The sequence below is a fragment of the Panthera pardus genome, unplaced genomic scaffold, assembly GCF_024362965.1.
Source record: "Panthera pardus isolate Hobbes unplaced genomic scaffold, ASM2436296v1 HiC_scaffold_18, whole genome shotgun sequence".
In the NCBI taxonomy this organism is placed as follows: domain Eukaryota; kingdom Metazoa; phylum Chordata; class Mammalia; order Carnivora; family Felidae; genus Panthera; species Panthera pardus.
The window spans coordinates 13466486-13486900 of NW_026526743.1; the positions used below are offsets into that span (position 1 = coordinate 13466486).

At 42.3% G+C, this 20415-nt stretch overlaps 1 protein-coding gene and 1 long non-coding RNA gene across 2 annotated transcripts in view; one reads left to right on the plus strand and one right to left on the minus strand.

Annotated features, from left to right (window-relative positions):
* Positions 1-20415, plus strand: part of LOC109257956 (uncharacterized) — an 86477-nt gene that overhangs the window by 4934 nt on the left and 61128 nt on the right. Inside the window, exon 2 of the long non-coding RNA XR_008423335.1 lies at positions 7891-7942. This is a non-coding gene — a long non-coding RNA (uncharacterized LOC109257956). The remainder of the gene's footprint in view (positions 1-7890; positions 7943-20415) is intronic.
* Positions 419-13741, minus strand: CXCL17 (C-X-C motif chemokine ligand 17). Its single transcript, XM_019434433.2, has 4 exons — positions 13500-13741; positions 4949-5029; positions 4224-4325; positions 419-867 (listed from the first exon to the last, which is right to left on the minus strand). Exons 1-4 carry the CDS (start codon positions 13576-13578, stop codon positions 770-772), a joined length of 360 nt encoding a protein of 119 aa, XP_019289978.1. The 5' UTR covers positions 13579-13741; the 3' UTR covers positions 419-769.

The window sequence follows — 20415 nt, forward strand, 5'->3', positions numbered from 1 at the left end:
CTTTTTTTAAAGTGTTTATTTATATTTGAGAGAGAGCTAGAGAGCGAGCAGGGGAGGGGCAGAGAGGGAGGGAGACACAGAATCCCAAGCAGGCTCCACACTGTCAGCGCAGAGCCCGACGTGAGGCTTAAACTCACGAACTGTGAGATCATGACCTGAGCTGAAATCAAGAATCGGACCCTTAGCTGACAGTCACCCAGGTGCCCTGCTATGCCTGCTTTCTTGGCCCCACCTAGCTCTTACCCCAAAAAGGTTTGTTGAATGAATGAAAGAATAAAAAGTTGGGCAGTGGAGAGGAAGAGAGTAAGACTGGTGGTGGGGAGAAGTGTGTGTAGAATCTGGGTAGAGTTTGCAGTAGACAGGCTAAAATGGGGGATTGAATGAGCTGCCAGACCTCATTTGAAAGAAATGATTTGACTTATTGCATTTAAAAATATTTATTGGCTTCTGTTTGCTACTTGCCTGGTTATGTTTAGGGTCATTTGGGACCAGCTAAGAAACTGAGGTTTCCAGGTTTCTTTCAGGTAATTAAGGTTAAGCCCAGGGAATGGGTGTGCGTTGGGCGGGGCTGGGGGGGGGGATCGGTAGGGCACAGGAAAAGACTTAGAGAAGAGGGCACTAGAGAGAACAGTAATCTTGGGGAAAATGCTTTGTGAAAACACAAGTGGGGACAAGGAGGCGGAGCTGCAAGTGGGAGAACATCGTCTAGGTGCACTCATTGCCTTCTGGACTGAGACGGTTGCATTGGGAGAGTGGGCCCTCAGGGCTCCTATAAAGGCAGAGCAAAGCTTTCCAGCTGACATCGCGTGAGAAATTGCTGGCAGGCTCTGGAGTGCTTGTTTGGTTTCCTGTGGTGCCTTTGGTGCCCTAGGGTTAAAATAAAGACTAATGTTAAAAACATTTAAAAATTTTAATTTTTTTCTCAAAAAATTTTTTGTTTGTTTAATTTTGAGAGAGAGAGAGAGAGAGAGACAGAGCATGAGTGGGGAAGGGACTGAGAGAGAGGGAGACACAGAGTCTGAAACAGGCTCCAGGTTCTGAGTTGTCAGCACAGAGCCTGATGTGGGGCTTGAACTCATGAACTGTGAGATCATGACCTGAGCCTAAGCTGAATGCTTAACCGACTGAGCCACCCAAGCGCCCCTTAAAAATTTAATTTTTATGAAAGATTTTAAAATGATATAAAAGTGATACTAATCCAATGGAAAACATTAAAATTAAAAAAAAATTAAAATTGAAAATAAAAAATATATATCCTTCACTCCCCATTCCCCAGAACTAACTATTGTTAATAGTTGGCTATATAGTCTTCCATATCTTTTTGTATGTAAACATAGTAGTTTACTTTAAAAAACAAAAAGGAGGGGCGCCTGGGTGGCTCAGTATGTTAAGCCCCTTGTCTGGCTCTGTGCTGACCATGCCGAGACTACTTGGGATTCTCTGTTTCCCTCTCTCTCTCTCTCTCTCTCTCTCTCTCATGCATGTGCGGGCTCTCTCTCAAAAATAAATAAAACATTAAAAACAAAACAAAAACCAAACAAATGAGAAAAACCCAAAAATGAGATTAGGCTATACATATTGCTTTGCTCTGCACCTTTAACAAATCATATGTTATTGCAAAATATTATATATACACATCAATACAAATCCATAAAAACTTACATGTGCAGTTTATTGTTTAAAATTTCTTTGATTTTTCTTTTTTTAAAATTTTTATTTATTTTGAGAGAGAGAGAGCAAGTATGGGAGGGACAGAGAGAGTGAGAGACAGAATCCCAAGAAGGCTCCATGCTATTAGTGTAAGCCTGACGTGGGGCTCGAACCCATGAATGGTGAGATCATGACCCGAGCCCAAGTCGAGAGTCAGACGCTTAACCAACTGAGCTACCCAGGTGCCCCATATGTGCAGTTTAATTAATAGTTCTAAAGCAGATATCCATGAAACTGCTATCTAGGCCTAAGAAATAGAGTAGAAATAGAATATTGCCAGCAATACCCCTCCTTTTCTGATCTCTATCCTCCTTTTCCCCCTCACAGAGGTAATCCTGACTTTTATAGTAAACACTTACTTTCTTTTTTGTTTTACTACCTAATTATGTATTCGTAAATAATTCAGTTGAATTTTGCCTATTTTTTTAAACATTTTTAAAAAATTTATTTTTGAGAGACAGAGAGAGACAGAGTGTGAGCAGGGGAGGGGCAGAAAGAGAGGGAGACACAGAATCTGAAGCAGGCTCCAGGCTCTGAGCTGTCAGCACAGAGCCTGACGCGGGGCTTGAACCCACGAATCATGAGATCATGACCTGATTTGAAGTCTTGTGTCTTTTTAAAAAAATTTTCACTCAATGTTGTATTTGTAAGATTCATTTACATTGTTATGTGTTCATTTTCACTGATATATGATATTTGAATATACCACCATTTATTTGTTGGTCAGTTTCTTTTTTTTTTTTTAAGTAGGCTTCACACCCAGTGTGGCGCCCAACGCGGGATTGAACTCAAAACCTTGAGATCAAGACCTGAGCTCAGATCAAGAGTTGGAAGCTTAACCAACTGAGCCACCCAGACGCCCCCATTGGTTAGTTTTTGGTTTGGGGTAGTTATGAGCAATGCTACTATGAAATTCTTGTACATATATCCTGGTGTATATAAGAATACATTCCTTTCGGGGCGCCTGGGTGGCTCAGTCGGTTAAGTATCTGACTTCGGCTCAGGTCATGATCTCACAGTTTGTGGGTTCGAGCCCCACATCGGGCTCTGTGCTGACCGCTCAGAGCCTGGAGCCTGTTGGATTCTGTGTCTCATTCTCTCTCTGCCCCTCCCCCACTTGTGCTCTCTTTCTGTCTCTCAAAAATAAATAAATGTAAAAAAAAAAATTGAAAAAAAAAAGAGTACATTCCTTTTGAGCATATACCTAGGAGTGGAATTTCTTGGTCAAAGAACTTAAACTTTAGTAGATAACTGCCAGCACTTTTTCAAAGTGATTTATCAATTAATTATTCCCATTAGCAGGATATGAGAATTTCTCTGTCCTACTCTTTGCCAATACTTGGTATTGTAGGACTTTAAAATTTTTGCCAATCTGATGATGTATAGAGACATCTGTTTGGTTTTAATTTGCATTTTTCCAATTACCAGATTTCCCTGTCTCTGAAATGCCTATTCAAATATTTTGCCTATTTTTCTGTAGTGTTGCCTGACTTCCTTTCCTTGGTCTGTCAGAATTCTTTATATATTCTGCATATTAATCCCTTTGTCAGTTTTATATGCTGCAGATACTGTCTACTTTTAGATTGTCATTTCATTCTTTTGATGACCAGAATTTCTTAATTTCAGTGAAATCAGATTTATTAATCCTTTCTTTTATGGCTTATCCTTTCATACCCCAAGATCATGAATATATTCTCTCATATTCCCTTGTAAATTTGCTACTCAAATTTATATCTTTAATGTACTTAAAACATTTTCGTGAAGCATGTGAAGTAGGGAATATCTCTTTTTCACTTTATATATATTGTGGTTATCTTTCTGATCAACACATAACAATTTAACTCATTATTTTTGACAACTGCTGAATTGCCCAGTTTTCTTTTGATGAATATTTTTATTTCCATCAGTTTGTCAATACAAAAACTGCTCTAATTAATATTGTGTGTGTATCTTTGAGTATCCATGCTAGTATTCTATGCTGGAGATTTCTTGAAGTGAGATTACTGGGTTAAAAGGTACACACATTTCAATTTTTGATAGATACTACCAAGTTGTATTTTACTTCTACCTGCAGTGATAAGGATGCTGATTTCTCTCATTCTTAATAATATCATAATACTAATCAGTTTAATTTGCTAATTTACTTTTAATATGACATTTAAAAACTGCTCAAGGGAGGAATCAAGTTCTGTTTGACACTGACACTGGTGTCATCTTCAGAGATTAATGATCAATGGCCAGGTCTCCAATAGCCCCATCTCCTTCCACTTTGATAGGCAGTGGGCTTCCAAAATGTAAGAATTTGTTTGAAAATTTCTAGTATTAGGAAAATTGTATCCTGCTTTCCTTCCTCTTCCTATTTCTCCACGAGTTGACATTGAGTAGAAAGGACTGAGAGGTGTGATTATCTTGGTCTTCATTTCACTTCTCTTGTCTGTTCTCAACCCCTGCTTCGGCTCTAGTTGATTCCACAGTGACTCTCGTTTAAGGAAGGTCATTCTTTTGAAACTTACTGGTTTTCTTCACACTGCCCTTGAAATGGTCACAGGGACACTGCTTCTTTGGCAGCCTGGGCACTGTCATGAGTTTTCTTTTAGGAGCTCTCAGGAACCAGTCTGAAATAACAGGGTTGCTGCTTAGACGGGAAGATTAATGTGTTTCAGAGTAGGGAGTAGGGCAGGGCTTTACTTGCCATCTTTCTTGCCTTCCAGTGTATCACACTGCAGTGGGGGCAGGGAAAAGAGTCAACACAGAACAGTAGAGATACCCGTTTACGTGAACACCAGGATTTCTGACTTGTTTTGCCTGACCTGTATTGGCAAGAATTTGATGGCAGGTTTGGAGGAGGCATCAGGATATCATTAAGGAGACCAAAAAGTGAAGAAAAGATCTAGGTGTCTGCCTTGGCCAAGCATTTTGCCTAATTTCAGTCTTATTTATGAATATAACAAGGTTGAAAACAAGATCCAGGACATTTTTGGAAGGCAGCCCTGGGTGCCTGGGTTCTTGGGGAAAAGTGTAAGGGGGAAGTGGCAGCCAGAGATTCAGCCAGCTCCCCCTGAACCTTGGGGGTTCAGCTCTTGCCTGAGACTCAAGAAGACAAGAGTTGGTGCTGCATGCGGTGGGCTGGTGGAGAGGGCAGTGGGTGAAGTCATCCTAGAAGATATCTGCATTGGCGTCAGGGGGACTCAGGGGAGAGCTGGATTGTGACCTGTGTACTGCTATTGTTGATACTGACCTTTGCACTCACATTCTTGGCTGCCTTCTTGGAGCCACCTCCTAGGAGCCTGGCGTTGGTCCCGATGGCCTCTGGCGACCCCTGGTGGAAGGAAACTGGTCACTTCCAGGCACTGGAAAGGGAAGGGGCCAACAGAAATGCTCCCCCAGCATTGTGCTACCTAGTGGAGTTTTTCCCTTCCTTTTTAGTCAGGGATCCTAGGGTACCTCGACAGACGACTATTTTAAATGGATAAGGAAATGAGGTTTAAAATCTGGAAAGCGGGGTGCCTGGGTGTCTTGGTTGGTTAAGTGTCCGACTTCGGCTCAGGTCATGATCTCACGGTCCGTGAGTTCGAGCCCCGCGTCGGGCTCTGTGCTGACAGCTCAGAGCCTGGAGCCTGTTTCAGATTCTGTGTCTTCCTCTCTCTCTCTGCCCCTCCCCTGTTCATGCTCTGTCTTTCTCTGTCTCAAAAATAAATAAACGTTAAAAAAAAATTAAAAAAAAAATAAAATCTGGAAAGCTTAGCTGGAGGTAGGTGGAAAAAGAATGGCTTCTGGATGGAAAAAAGGACAAAAGGTGGGCGTTTAATCAAGACCTGACAATATACTCCCCACCCCAACATGCATTAAAATTCTCATGACTTAAGGAATGAGAACAAAGAGCAGATTATTATATAAACTAGTTGGGATCTTCACCTGACCTTTAAGTTCCCTGTATTTGAATCCATAATCCCAGTTCAGCTATAAGAGGATGGTATTTACCTTTGTGCCTCTGGAACAAATCCATTACTCTTTTGGCCTCTAGTCAAGTTTGTCTTATCACCTGATGCTGTCTTATTCCAATTTTGTGATACTTAAAATATTTTTATGACTATCAAGGATGGTGGATTGTAGACTTGAGATTCTGGAGCTAGAACTGGGCCCGGATGATGCTTGTCTGTACAGTAGTTTCTGATATTTCCTGTAAGAATTAATTATGCCTTCCCATGGTTCCCCATTGTATCTGAATGCAGCTCTCTTAATGCACAGTTATACAATATAGTTTGTTGTTTTTTTTTTCAACGTTTTTTTATTTATTTTTGGGACAGAGAGAGACAGAGCATGAACGGGGGAGGGGCAGAGAGAGAGGGAGACACAGAATCGGAAACAGGCTCCAGGCTCCGAGCCATCAGCCCAGAGCCTGACGCGGGGCTCGAACTCACAGACCGCGAGATTGTGACCTGGCTGAAGTCGGACGCTTAACCGACTGCGCCACCCAGGCGCCCCTATAGTTTGTTGTTTGAAATCTGTTGTGGACTGAATCGTGTCCACACACCCCCACCCAATTCATGTTGAAGCCCTAACCCCTGGTACGTACCTCAGTATGACTGTATTTGAAGATAGGGTCTTTAGAGATGATTGAGTTAAAATGAGGTCATTAGGATGGGACATAATTCAGTCCGACTGGAGTCCTGACAAGAAGAAGAGATTTGGGCAAAGAGACACCAGAGATATATGTGCACAGAGGAAAGATCATGTGAGGGTATAGCAAGAGGGTGGCCATCTGTGAGCAAGAAGAAAGGCCTCAGAAGAAACTAAACTTGTTGACGTCTTGATCTTGGACTTCTGGTCTCCAGAACCGTGAGGAAATAAATTTCTGTTGTTTCAGCCACCCATTCTGTGCCATTTTGTTATGGTTGCCCTAGCAAACTAAAAATCTTTCTCCGACACCAGACTCTGAACCAGTGGCTCAGTAGTCATTCAGCTACATACAGCTGACAGATGGTAGGCACTTGGTAAATGTTTGTTAATGAGTGAATGAACAAGTTGTCTAGAGAGGCCCCTCAGAGATCATCTGGTTCAATCCAGGTCTCTTTCCCAGACTTGTGCCCTTTCTGCCACACAGATGGAAGGTGTTGCATCATTTCCCCAAGTGCTAGTTTTCAAATGTTCTCATGTTCTGTTTTGAGTGCCGTTAAAATAATTTAAACAAGCAAACATAGCCCCTGCCATCTAAACTTTTCTAATATTTTACTCTCATGTGACCTTTACTTGTAGTTGCAGAGGAAAGCCACAGAATATTAGAGTCAGAAGGAATTTTAGAGATTATTTAGTTGGATCCCTTTATTGAGAAGTTTTTCTACCCTAAATGTAATATACCTATTTTAGAGATGATTTGGAAGGTACAAATAAAGAAATCTTTACTTTTATCATCTGAGTGTATTTTGGTGTGTTTCCTACATATGATTTTCTTCATACAGTGATAACCATAGTATGTGAACACTTTTTTTTTTTTTTGGTTCATCTTATAAGCATGTTGCTATGTCATCTCCATAATGGACATTTTTATTCACTTTTTAAAAAAGTAGTCTCTACACCCAACGTGGGGCTCGAACTCGTGACCCCGAGATCAGGAGTCACATGCTCCACTGATTGAGCCATCCAGGCACCCCCATAACAGACATTAAAAAAATTTTTTTAATGTTTATTTATTTTTGAGAGAGAGAGAGAGAGAGTGAGAGCAGGGGAGGAACAGAGAGAGGGAGACACAGAATCCGAAGCAGGTTCCAGGCTCCCAGCTGTCACCACAGAGCCCAATGCGGGGCTCGAACCCAGGAACTGTGAGATCATGACCTGAGCCAAAGTCGGATGCTTAACCAACTGAGCCACCCAGGGGCCCCCATAACAGACATTTTTAATGACTGCATAACATTCCCAACAAGTGTGTGTGCTCCAAATTATTTAACTGTTTGTCCATTGCTGAATATTCAGATTGTTTATTTTTGGATATTGATAAATTCTTTCTGTTTGTTACTGTTTTCCAAATGTTAGATTATTGTCTTGGGCAAGATTTCCCAAAGTGGAATTACTGGGTCAAGAGTTAAGAACAGTTTTATGTTGCCTGATATTATTACTAAGTTGCTTTTAAAAGGGTTTCATGAATTAACTAAATCACTGTCTGCCTTTTTTTTTTTTTTTCAGATGAGAAAACTGAGGTCCAGAGAGAACAAATGGAATGCCCAAGTTCACAAAGGTAATGGGGATACATCTGAAGCTAAAACCCAGGTCCAAGTTTCTTAGTCTGTTGTTCTTTCTGCAGCCTTTAGAATCCTAATTCCACGGTGTGACTTAAAATGAAGCTGCATGTTACTATAGTATTATGTCTCCCAAACCTCAGACATTTCTGGATCATCTTTATAATTTTTGCTGTAGCTTGTACCACCTCTACTATTATTTGCCTCATACTTTTTCTTTAAGTACGTTTAATTTACAAAACAGCTTCATCCTATGCAGTATTATCTGTGAGGTTATGGGTTTGGTACATATGTATTTTTTTTCTAACATGCATTAACATAAACATGTAACTATTAAAGTAAAAGCTAATTTATGCCCTACCTAAAATCAATTTTGGGAAATACTGATATAGTTGAATAAGCATCAATTTTACATGATCTGGTATCAACAACTTTCTCTGTCACTTAGCTTCTTTGATCTTTGGTTCTCTGGCTTGTAAAATGAGGGTCATAGTATCCATCTTGCAGAGTTAGGAATAAATGAGCTACTAGTGGTGCCCGATGCCCAGTGCCCAAGTAGGTGTTCAGTATATGACGATTATTGTGGTGGTTATTATTGTGGACTTCTATCACTCAGTCCCAAAGAGAGTGTCTATGCTAGAATGTTAGGTTTGTTGTTTTCTGGTGACCTGTATGTGAAAAGAAGTTACTTACACTTGTTAGGACTTGTGGTAGATCTGTCATTATTTTGACTTCCCAGTTCCACTACATATTGGCTTTATTATTTTGGATAAATTGCGTAACTCCTATGTCCCATTTACCTAATTTGTAAAACGGGATTAATAATAGTCCATTTGTGTGTGTATGCATGCATCTGTTTCCTAGCTTTGTCCACTAGAGGGCCTAGAAGCACTCGCACCTAGTAGCCATGGGCAATACTTCAGTACTCATGGTTTGTGAGGACCATTCTCCAATGAAAGGAACCAGGGCTCCTTGGAGAAATGGCTGATTCCAAGGCGGGCCAGGGAGGTACAAGATATGCCTGGAACATCTTGCGGTATCAGAAAGTCCAGAACTGCTTAAAAATGATATGTCAAAAAGACACAGAAGCCTGTTTGAAGGAGGTCTCAGTGGTCAATTTTGAGACAATATGAACAACACAATAAATAATGGTAGCAATGGGTTATAATCCATAAATGTCCATGAGTCTTTACTCATATAAATAAATAATTCAAGGGGTGCCTGGGTGGCTCAGTCAGTTAAGCCTCTGACTTGGCTCATGTCATGATCTCATGGTTAGTGAGTTCGAGCCTTGCATTGGGCTCTCAGCTGTCAGCACAGAGCCCACTTTGGATCCTCTGTCTCCCTCTCTCTCGCCCCTCCCCCACTGTCTCTCAAAAATATATAAACATTAAAAAATAAATTAAAAATTCAATAAATAAATGGGAGAGAAGGAACAGCTTTTTTTTTTTTTTTTTTTTTATTTATTTTGAGAGAGAGAGAGGGACAGAATCTCAAGCAGGGAGAGAATCTTACGGTACATGGGGATCGAGCCCCGAGCTGAGACCAAGAGTCGGATGCTCAACTGACTGAGACACCCAAGTGCCTGGAGCAGCTTTTTCTTATAGTAGAATTCCAGTTAATAAATGTGGAAGGAATGATGGAAATAGGAAATCATCATTTGGCTAATACCATACTAACACTTGTTGAAGGTGGGTGGGAATCCTCAATGGATTTTAAAAATTAATGGGCAAAAGTATGATGAGAAGAAACAGGCTATTTTGCATAGTCTTAAAGTATCTCTCCACAAGATACTTATTAATTACAGTGGGAAAACCAGTAACTTTACACTAGTGAAACCTGGCAGACACCACCTTAACCAAGTGTTCAAAATTAACATCAGTAGTTGGGAATTCAGTATTACGGGCCGTCTGCTGTGATGCATGGAGAAGGCATACATTACTTTTGTGGTATTCTTGCCAGAAATGCATAATCTGAATTTAATCAAGAAGAAACATCAAGCAAACCCAACTTGAAGGACTTTCTACAAAATAACTGACCAGTACTCTTTAAAACTGTCGGGGCGCCTGGGTGGCGCAGTCGGTTAAGCGTCCGACTTCAGCCAGGTCACGATCTCCCGGTCCGTGAGTTCGAGCCCCGCGTCAGGCTCTGGGCTGATGGCTTGGAGCCTGGAGCCTGTTTCCGATTCTGTGTCTCCCTCTCTCTCTCTGCCCCTCCCCCGTTCATGCTCTGTCTCTCTCTGTCCCAAAAATAAATAAAAAACGTTGAAAAAAAAAATTAAAAAAAAAATAAATAAAACTGTCAAAATCATGAAAGACAAGGAAGGCTGAAAAACTACCGTAGTTTGGGGGAAATCAAAGGAGATGTGATAACTTTACTTAGTGTCGCATCCTGGATTGGACCAAAAAGAGACATTAATTGGATGATTAGCAAAATCTAAATATTAGTGCATTAGTTAATAGTATTATATCAATGCTTATTTCCTGGTTTTGATCATCATATTATGGTGTTGTAAGATGTTATTTGAAAAAAACTGGATGAAGCATATATTGGAACTCTGATTATTTTTATCTATTTTTTTTAAGTCTGAAAAATGAAACATTAATTAAAAAATATATTAGATTTCTGTGAGAACACAATGAGGCAATGTGTGTGAAGTGTTTAAATATTACCTGCCACATAGGATTGCTTAATACATTTCGGCTATTATTGTAGGTAATTTTATAGTTAATAATGATATTATGAGTAATTAATCTATTATTATAAGTGATTTGTTTCCTAACATTTTCATATACTCTTATCTGTTCTCCTCCCTTTCTGTGAAAAACACACTGCACATGTATGTGGTTATTTTGAGATAAAGTAAGATCAGATTTTATTTTGAGAATTTTTTTGGCAGGGAAGGTGGCGGGGGGGGGGGGTGTCATTTCTTCTAGCCAGACTTGGGTGCTGCAAAACTCCTTGGCAGGGGTACACGAATTTGAGCCGGATGTGTCTGTAATAGCGCCACCTGGTGGCACAGCAAGCTTTCCCCAAATTCATTGCCATTGTGCTTTAGGAGCTACTGTAGGAATTTTACTCAGTCCATTTATTGAATCCTTGCTAGGTACACATTACAGATGATATTCACAACAATGATATATTATAAGTAACATTTTACTCCTTTTAAGATGATAAAACAGGCTCCAAAAAGTGAAGCAGCTTGTCTAGGGTTCAAAATAAGTGGTGGAGCCAGGATTCAGATCTAGGTTCTCTGGGCTTCAAGGCTGAGTTTACAGGTCCAGGTAAGTCTGAACGCGTAGCCAGGTGTGAGAACTATTGCTATAGAGCAACTATTGCTGAGAGCAGCACTCTCAGCTGGGGAGTGTTTTTCCCCACCAGGGGACAATTGGCAATGTCTGGAGTTAACTCTGGCTGTCTTAACTGGGGACAGAGGTGAAGAGGCTGCTATTGTCATATAGTTGGTAGAGGCCACACAGATGCTACCCGAACATCTTACAATGCACAGAATACATTCTACACCCTACAACACAAAATAACACCCTGCCCTAAAGCGCTGTCCAGCCCCAAATGTCAACAGAGCTGCTGTCAAATCCAGGTGTAGAGTCTTTAAAGGGCAACACTTTGAACTTAGAAACCTGAGCATTTTATTCTTTTTTTGTTTTTATGTTTTATTTATTTAAGTAATCTCTATACCCAACGTGGGGTTTAAGCTCATGACCTCGAGATCAAGAGTTGCATGCTCCTCTGACTGAGACAGCTAGGTGCCCCATGAGCATTTTATTCTTTCACTTAGCAAATATTTACTAAATATTATGCCGGATAGTGTGACGGATATGGAGACAATATACTAGATTGTGCCACCAAGGAGGTTACAGTCTAGAAGGGCAGGGGGGTGAAGGTAGGAAAGGCACAGCAACACCTTCAGTATAAGACGGTATGTGGCAAGTGCAAAGAGAGAGTCAAGTTTAGGCTAGGCACATTCACAGGACAGAGGGCTCCCATCTGGTCTTGAGAGGAATCAGGGAGGCCGTGAGGAGGAGGTGGATTCTGAGCTGAGAGTATGAACAAAGTTAAACTAGTAGGAAGGCATAAGAGCTGTTCAGGGAACAGCCAACAGTCTAGTTTAGGTGGAGCCTAGAGCACTTGTTAGTGAGTGGAGGGGTGGATTGGGAAAGGCAGGTTGTGGTTAGAGCTTTGAATCAAGGCTGAGGACTCTAACCTTGGTGTCTGTTGCAATGATGGAAAAGCCTTCCTTTCCAGACTGGTGGTCTAGACCCTAATGCTATGGGCCCAGCACCTTCCAAAAAGCTCTCTCTACAAGGGAGGGAAAGTTTGAAATTGGGGTGGACTGAGGTAAACTTCTTATTTTAAGGACCAAGTTGATGATAAATATGCAGCAAAGCTATCTTTCTCAAAGTAGCCTTTGGGGAGATGGTTCTCTCGAGTAGAAACATATATGGGACGAGCTTTCTTCTGCACAGTTGTTCTGCTAAGGGCTAGGCACTTGAGATGTAGTGAAAGCTGGAGCCTATTTGGAGCTCTTAACCTAAGACCTGCTTCCCAAGAGATGAGCTTAGTATGGCTAAAACTTCCAATGTGAATGCTGTCTGGTAATATGATTTTTCTAGTTTATTACTTTATCATTAAATAGCGTTAAAAATTGTTGGTGGCATATCTGGTGCACTGTAAAAGAATATAAGCAAGGACTTCTCTCTTCCTCAAATGTACAGTTGCCTTCAACACCTTTACTCCACCATCACCAAGACTGGCTCTTCTGGAAAGGGATTAGAGGGAGAAGGCAAGGGAGCAAATCTTTTAATTTTTTTAAATGTTTATTTTTTGAGAGAGACCGAGACAGAGACAGAGCATGAGCAGGGGAGGGGCAGAGAGAGAGGGAGACACAGAATCGAAAGCAGGCTCCAGGCTCTGAGCTGTCAGCACAGAGCCCATTGCGGGGCTTGAACTCATGAGCCGTGAGATCATGACCTGAGCTAAAGTCAGATGCTTAACCGACTGAGCCACCCAGGTGTCCCAGGGAGCAAATCTTTATTGAGCCAAAATGTATATATTTTGCTAGCTACAGTTCAGACATTTTGATACTCACTCTCTCATTTCACTATCACAACACTGGATGTAAGTATAGTTTTCTCCTTTTTGTAGATGAGGAGGCTAACTTGCCCCAAATCCCTATGGCTGGAAGGGGCTACATTTTTTTTAAATTTTTTTAATGTTTATTTATTTTTGAGAGACAGAGAGAGGGAGAGAGTGTGAGCAGAGGAGGAGCAGATAGAGAGGGAGACACAGAATCCAAAGCAGGCTCCAGGCTCCGAGCTGTTAGCACAGAGCCTGATGTGGGGCTCGAACTCACGAACTGTGAGATCATGACCTGAGCCGAAGTCGGGTGCTTAACTGACTGAGCCACCCAGGTGCCCCTGGAAGGGGCTACATTTTAATGCATGTTTTGTTTTGTTTTTTTGGCCACGTTTTCTTCTCTATTTTGCCACATTCCCCCCACCCCCCCGTTTCCCCTTTATAGAAAATTAATCTTATTACCTGGATTTCGGCTGCTAGAGACCATAGGCATCAGCATTAGTGGCAGCAACAGAAGGAGGGAAGAGATTAGAATTCTCATTGCGATTGTTGGTGCTGCTGTAAGGTCGCCTGAAGAAAGTGTGGAAGGTTCCCAGTTGGAGGCTCCCGGACTTCTTAGGATGGCGGTCTGGGCTTTAATCCCTGGCCAGTGTTCCCATTAGAGGGTGAGAACACCTAAGTGACGCTGACCTTGTTAGGTAACAGGTTTACAGGAATCTGGGAGGAAAAACTGGGCAAACAAAAGAAATGAAGCATTCTTAAGAACACAAGAAGGTGACTGATAACTTGGCCACAATACTGGTTCCCTTCCCTCCTCCTTCCCTCCTCCCTACCCCCTAGTATGTTATGATTTCTTCCCCAGGTCTTTTTGTTCTTTGAATTTCCTTATATCTTTCGGCAGTGCTTTCTAGCTTACTATCTGCCAGGAAAGCGAATACTAAGGGTTTCCAGAAAAGAGGATGACATGGTCTGTTTCCCCTCTGTCCCCCGGGCCTCCGGCCTTGACACAGTACACACAACAGTAGTGTTGCTCGAGAAGTTGTCTGTCTTTACTGTGTTTGCAATTCCCTCCCATGTCTGTGGCCACAGAAGTAAGGTGGGAAGTAGAGGTGACTAGAGGCGAGGTTATTTCTCCCCTGCTCAAAACATTGCCCCTGAAGCAGTGGTCAAACTGGGCCTCCTTGAAGTTTATCAGGAAGGTGGCTGTGGCTTAGTTGTTGCAGCCTGAAGTATAGGGAACTGTGTTGGTGGAAGATCCCCAGGGCTTCAGGTCCAAGAGGGTTTGAGAAACGGGAACCACAGGAGGGAAGGAGCCCTTAAAGGGTGTTTGCCCAGGCCCTTGGGGTTCTTGACTCCAGACCTTGTTTGGAAACAGCCCAAGGAGGGAAGAAAGTAATACTACTTAGAGTAACCATTAGTTACGGAACATCAGCACTTACTAAACTTGACTCCTTTCAGAGACGTTAGGAAATGTGCTCAAAGAAAGAGGAGAGGCTGGGCTTGAATGCTGGGTGATATTTGTGAGGGCTGTGGGGAAGATTAACAAGGAAGTCCTCTCTGGCAGCCTCCAGGCAGGAGTGAGAAAACTTGGCATGATTTTGTTTTACCTAAGAGGAGGGAAGAGGCAAGGCACGAGTCAAACCCTTTTTGATTTCTGTATGATCATTCTTACCCTCTCAATTTTCATATTATCACTGCTTATCGACATGTTGGAGAGCTGATTGTAGACTTTGCTATTACAAAGTTTATAAAGCACCTGCATGGAGCCAGGCACAACAGGGATTGTCCTCCAGTTGAAGGCTTGGGCTTGGTCTGAGCTTGGTCAGATATGAAGCACTGTTGTGGTTTCCCTGGAAAAAAGGTTTTTTTTTGAGAGACAGCGAGTGCACCCATGACTGGGGAAGAGGCAGAGGGGGAGGGAGAGAGAGAATCTTAAGCAGACTCCATGTCCAGCGGGGAGCTGGAGAAGGATGAGCTCATGACCTGAGCTGAAAGTGAGAGCCGGACACTTCACTGACTGAGCCACCCAGGCGCCTTTCTCTGGAAAATTCTAACAATGGTCTCTGTCCTCAGGACGCTCAAATCTAACTAGCGAAATGACATATATTCATAAAACCTAGAGGTGGGAGTGGAACCAAATTTCAGAAGTGACAGGAGTTCACTGTGGGCTCAGTGTCACTCGGGGACTCTGGGTAGGTGGGGCTTGGGGGGCGGGGTTCTCGCAGGTGGGGTGGGATTTGGATTGGTGGAGGGCCAAGAGGAGGGCAGTGCAGAGAAGGAGCGTGGAGCTAATTGGACAGGGATCGTTGAGGGCAGGGGTTATTATGTTCATTTTTTTGTTCTAGAACTTATGTAGGGCCTGACACTTTGGGCCTATATTTGTTGAATCAATGTTTGTTGAATTCAGTGATATTCTTGTAACACTTTAACTAGGACTGGCATGGTAGGAAGCATGTGAAAGTGCAGTCCATTACCAGAAAGAAAATTTCACTTATGAATGGTCACGCACTACAAGGGACCTTGTGGGGATACTTTCCTTTGCCTGTCGATTTGTCCACCAGTCCACTCTCAGGCTGCTGGGGAATGAGTGAAGCTCCTCCTCAGCTCTTCCTCTAGGTCCCCTCAGTCCTGGCTCCCTGTCATTCCCTCTGTCTGATTTTCCCCTCCAAGGACTTGGGGTGTGGTGTCGGGTCCTGTGTACCATGGGAGGGGGCTTTGGGTCCGTCAGGTCCATTGATATAAAACACACCCAAGACAAACAGACTTTTTCTTGTTCACTTTAGCAACCAGTTAGAGCCCATCTCGAGAACATTATTTGTGTTAACACAGTGTCTCTAACTTACAAAGCTCCCCTTTCAGGAAGAAGGTGAGGGGAAAGTGGGGAGAAAATACCATTCTGTCACTATTTGGTTTACCTACTCCACAGTGTACTTAGTAGACATTCAGAATCATTTGTTGATCGATTCCATGATTCATGCTGCTGTAGTAATCATCTATTCATACATATATTCAGTAGACATTTGAGCACCTAATGTGTGTCCAGTGTTTGCTAGGTGGTGACTACTGAGAAGAAAGTGTAAAACTGTCTCTGTGGGGCTCTCACTAGATCTAGAGACCCACGGGGAGCTAACCCAACTGCTCCAGTTCAGAGAGGAAATTAAGGCCCAGGGAAGTTATATGATTTGTACAACATCATGTAGTCAGTTAGCTGCAAAGCCACAGGACTAACACTCAAATTTCTCGACCTCCTTGAATTTCTGTCTGTGTGCAGCTGTGGTCAACTGTAACGGGAGAGAGTGGACATTTAGAAAGAGCCCGCGGATGCCTTGGATTAACCAGAAGGAAATGCCTGGCCCAACCATGACCATATAGGACCATCTGGGACATTTGCATTATTACTATTTTTCTTTCACTTTGAGTTTGAAATAAAGAAAACTGAGCCCAGAAACCAAGAGTGGAAGATTTTCACAGGGGGTTACTGAGATGGTCCCCAAAAGTCTTTGTTTACCTCTATTGAGGTATTTCCTGCTGCACTGTGGTGGTCTGGTTTTTTTTTAACATCCAAATATTTATTTATTTATTTATTTATTTATTTATTTATTTATTATTTAATTTTTTTAATGTTTATTTATTTTTGAGAGAGACATGGCACGAGTGGGGTGGGGCAGAGAAAGAGGGAGACACAGAATCTGAAGCAGGCTCCAGGCTCTGAACTGTCAGCACAGAGCCTGACACGGGGCTCAAACTCACAAACTGTGAGATCATGACCTGAGCCGAAGTCGAACACTTAACCAACTGAGCCACCCAGGTGCTCTAATAAATATTTCTTAAAAAATAAAACTGAGTAAAATGTATATACCAACAAAGTTGTGGGGTGACTGAGCAGCTGCACAAGTAGGAAAAACCAGTGTCGTCAGATCATCTGATGTAGTACATGGCTTTCTAACACAGGTCTAGTGCCCAGAATGGGGAAGTGGGTGGTCCTGTGGCTCTGCTGCTCTGGTTAGAACGCTCCTGTGCTGGACACACTTCCCCTGTGCTGGATACTACTTCCTTTGCCCGTTGGAAAGGGGCAGGAGAGTGTAGGGACTTCAGAATCGTCATTTGGGAAAGGTCTGTTGTGTGAAAGGTATTTAATGTATTTCAGTGCCTACAGAGAGTAGGATTCAGATTGGTGAGTGTCCATCAGACGCATTTGGCTCAGGATGAGAAAGAGCTATCACAGCAAAGTGAATTTCCTTGGAAAATTACAAGTTTACTGGCAGAGTTCAGGCAGTAAATGTCTGAAATGTGTCTGAAAATGTGTCATAGTGATATTTTTTTTTTTTTTTTTTTTTTTTAAGATTACAAGGACAGAGCTTGGCTTGGAACCCAGTTTCCCCACTAATACATTTTATTAGGTGTTACAAAAACTACCCTTTGAAATGCGACATTACTGTATGATGCAGGCTGACCTCTTTCTGATAGTTCCTTCCAGTCATTGTGAGTGGTTGTGATTCTCTTATCTAATCTGTGACTTGGACTTCACCCTGTCTGCCAACTCTCACCCCCTTGCCTGGCAAGAAGGTAGGACTAAGTGCACTTACTTGTTATGGCCACGAGATGGCAGCGCTGCCTCACTGGTGTTGCCTAAGAACTCAGGCTCAGGCAAGTGTGTGTGTGTGTGTGTGTGTGTGTGTGTGTGTGTGTGTGTGTGTGTGTAGTGGTGGCAGCGTTAGAATTAGGAAACAATAAAGTGAAAAAATCAGTTAGACAGAAATGAAGTAAATAGGTAATTTTTTTCATGTCAAGTGAGAGAAACCATTGCGTTTTAGAACTGGAACACACTTTAGAGAATTTGTCTCAAACTTTAATTTGCTTACAGATCACCTGGTTTAAATACAGGTCTGATTCCTCTGGTGGGGCCTGAGATTTCTCTCTCTCTCTCTCTCTCTCTCTCTCTCTCTCTCTTTGAGATTCTGCATTTCTTTTTTTTTTTATAAAAAATTTTTTTTAATGTTTATTTATTTTTGAGACAGAGAGAGACAGAGCATGAACGGGGGAGGGTCAGAGAGAGAGGGAGACACAGAATCTGAAGCAGGCTCCAGGCTCTGAGCTGTCAGCACAGAGCCCGACGCGGGGCCCGAACCCACGGACCATGAGATCATGACCTGAGCTGAAGTTGGACACTTAACCGACTGAGCCACCCAGGCGCCCGATATTCTGCATTTCTAATAAACTTTTGGATGATGCATTGCTACTGGTTGGTGGACCACACTTTGAGTAGCAAAGCTTTAGAGGTCATTTAAGGGATTAGTTCTCACTTCACCTGATTTCTGGTTGAGAAGAAACTGAAGTCCAGAGAGAGTGTGTGACTTGCCTAATGAAGTCATGACTTTATCGCATAACTTTTTACATTTAAACCCAAGCTTCTGACACTTAGTTCAGTTCTCACTCCTCTGTATCTCAGGGCCCTCTTTGCTGTTGTTAGTGGCATCTCTTTGGTGTAAGAACCCAGAACCCCTATTTTCACCACTATCCCCTTCGGTCTTTGCTCAAGGCACCGCTTTGGATTACTCTCTTACTTAAAATCTTTAGTGGCTCTTGTGTAACTACAAGATCAAATTCATATGTCTCTTGTCTAGTTCTCATGGCTCTACAACATATGGTCCCATCTTAGCAAGCTTACCTAACTTCCCTATTTCTTAATCTCATTTTTCCACCATAGTTCTCCTCGCTCCTTCCTGTTCCCGAAACATACCAGGTTCAGTCTTCTCTCAGTGGTGGTGGTATTGGCTTGGGCTTCGGAGTTAGACATACCTGCTTGCTAATCCCAGATCCACCACTGACCTTGGCAAGTTACTTTACCTTTCTGAGGCTCAGCATCCTCTGAAATAAATGGTGGGAGGTTGGGAGCGATAAATAAAATAACATGCAAACCCGCTCTCATTCCAGAAAGCCCCCTCGAAATTAGCATCTTCAGTAGTGCCTGACACCTGGTTCCCCATGCTTGCATGTCTCCCTGTCTCTGTTTCCCTAAGACTTGACCATTCAGAGGCCTAACCTGAATCCTGCCTCTTTTGTGGAAGGAACCTTTCTCAGCCATTCCTGACCTAGTTGTCCCACCCTTCTATAAATTATTTCACCATTTAATTATGTGCCAGCCTCTCAGTGAGATCCCATAGAGAGACTTGAGGGATACCTGGTTTTGTAATAGTTGAGGGATAATTGAGTTAAATCTTTTTGTAGTGCTCCCTGAGTGTTAGAGCTAGTGCTCCCTGAGTGTTAGAGCTAGTCCTCCCTGAGTGTTAGAGGTATCCTCTCTTCTGTCACTTATTGTCTAGCAGCAGCTCCTCCTGTAGCCCCAGATCCTGGTAGTTTGTGAATACTTTAGGGATAATTCTCCTTGGGGTCCTTCCTGACCCTCTATTTGGGTTAAATTTGTGTTTCTCTTTGCATGTTATCAGATGGCCCCTCCAAGGGAGGGTTGATGAAATCTCTTTATGGAAACCTCAAGATAATAACGCTAAGGAAGTTGAGCACAATATCATTGCTTCAACAGCCTGGTGACAGGAGCTTTGTACACTTTCCTATTTCACGAAATTTACAACAGGGTCCTTACTTGCTTCAGAAGAGATTAAGGACAAAGACCAAGTGGGGAGGGCAAGGTTGTTTAAGGGAGATCATGCATCTGTCACTTAGATTCTGTGAATAATCCATTCAACTGTACCCGGAAGTGCTCAACTTTCATGTGTGGTCGTATATTTATATTACATGATTTATAGTTTCCTCCCTCAGTGACAGTTATGAATTCATGTCAGGCTCAAGACAGTAAAATTATATGGTGCCTTTATAGGGCACATATAAAGGGCTGGACACTTTACTTAGCATCCTGACTTTTTTTTTGTTGTTAATGTGTACTTATTTATTTTTGAGAGAAGTGCAGGGGAGGAGCAGAGAGAGAGAGAGGGAGAGAGAGAGAATCCCAATCTGTCAGTGGAGACAGAGCTCAATGCGGGGCTCCACCCATGAATTGTGAGATCATGATCTGAGTTAAAATCAAGAGTTGGATGCTCAACCGACTGAGCCACCCAGGTGCACCCCACCTTCTTTTTTTTAAATTAGAGACCAGTCTACTCACCCATCACTTTCTCAATCAGGGGATTTTTTGGCCTTTCCTTTCTCCTACCATGAGTCCATGCCAAAGTCCAAATATATTTATCTGTGCCTGGAATTGGCTGTTCTTTTAACAAGAGAGGCCTGAGGAATGGCTTCCTTACTGATTTCCAGTATTCTAATCTTCATTGTTTAAACTGGTGGTTTCCAGCCTTCATTGCTGGTTAAAATCACATGAAGGGCATTTAAAGCCTACCAATGTCTATGACTTATCTCCACAGAG

What these genes read in the sequence shown, in the direction of transcription:
- CXCL17 (XM_019434433.2), bottom strand. Translation starts at nt 13,578, where the DNA reads ATGAGAATTCTAATCTCTTCCCTCCTTCTGTTGCTGCCACTAATGCTG. An exon ending in CTCTAGCAGCCGAAATCCAG is followed by an intron (nt 5,030 to 13,499) that starts GTAATAAGATTA and finishes TCCTTCCACCAG; the next exon opens with GGGTCGCCAGAGGCCATCGG. An exon ending in CCAAGAATGTGAGTGCAAAG is followed by an intron (nt 4,326 to 4,948) that starts GTCAGTATCAAC and finishes CTGTTATTTCAG; the next exon opens with ACTGGTTCCTGAGAGCTCCT.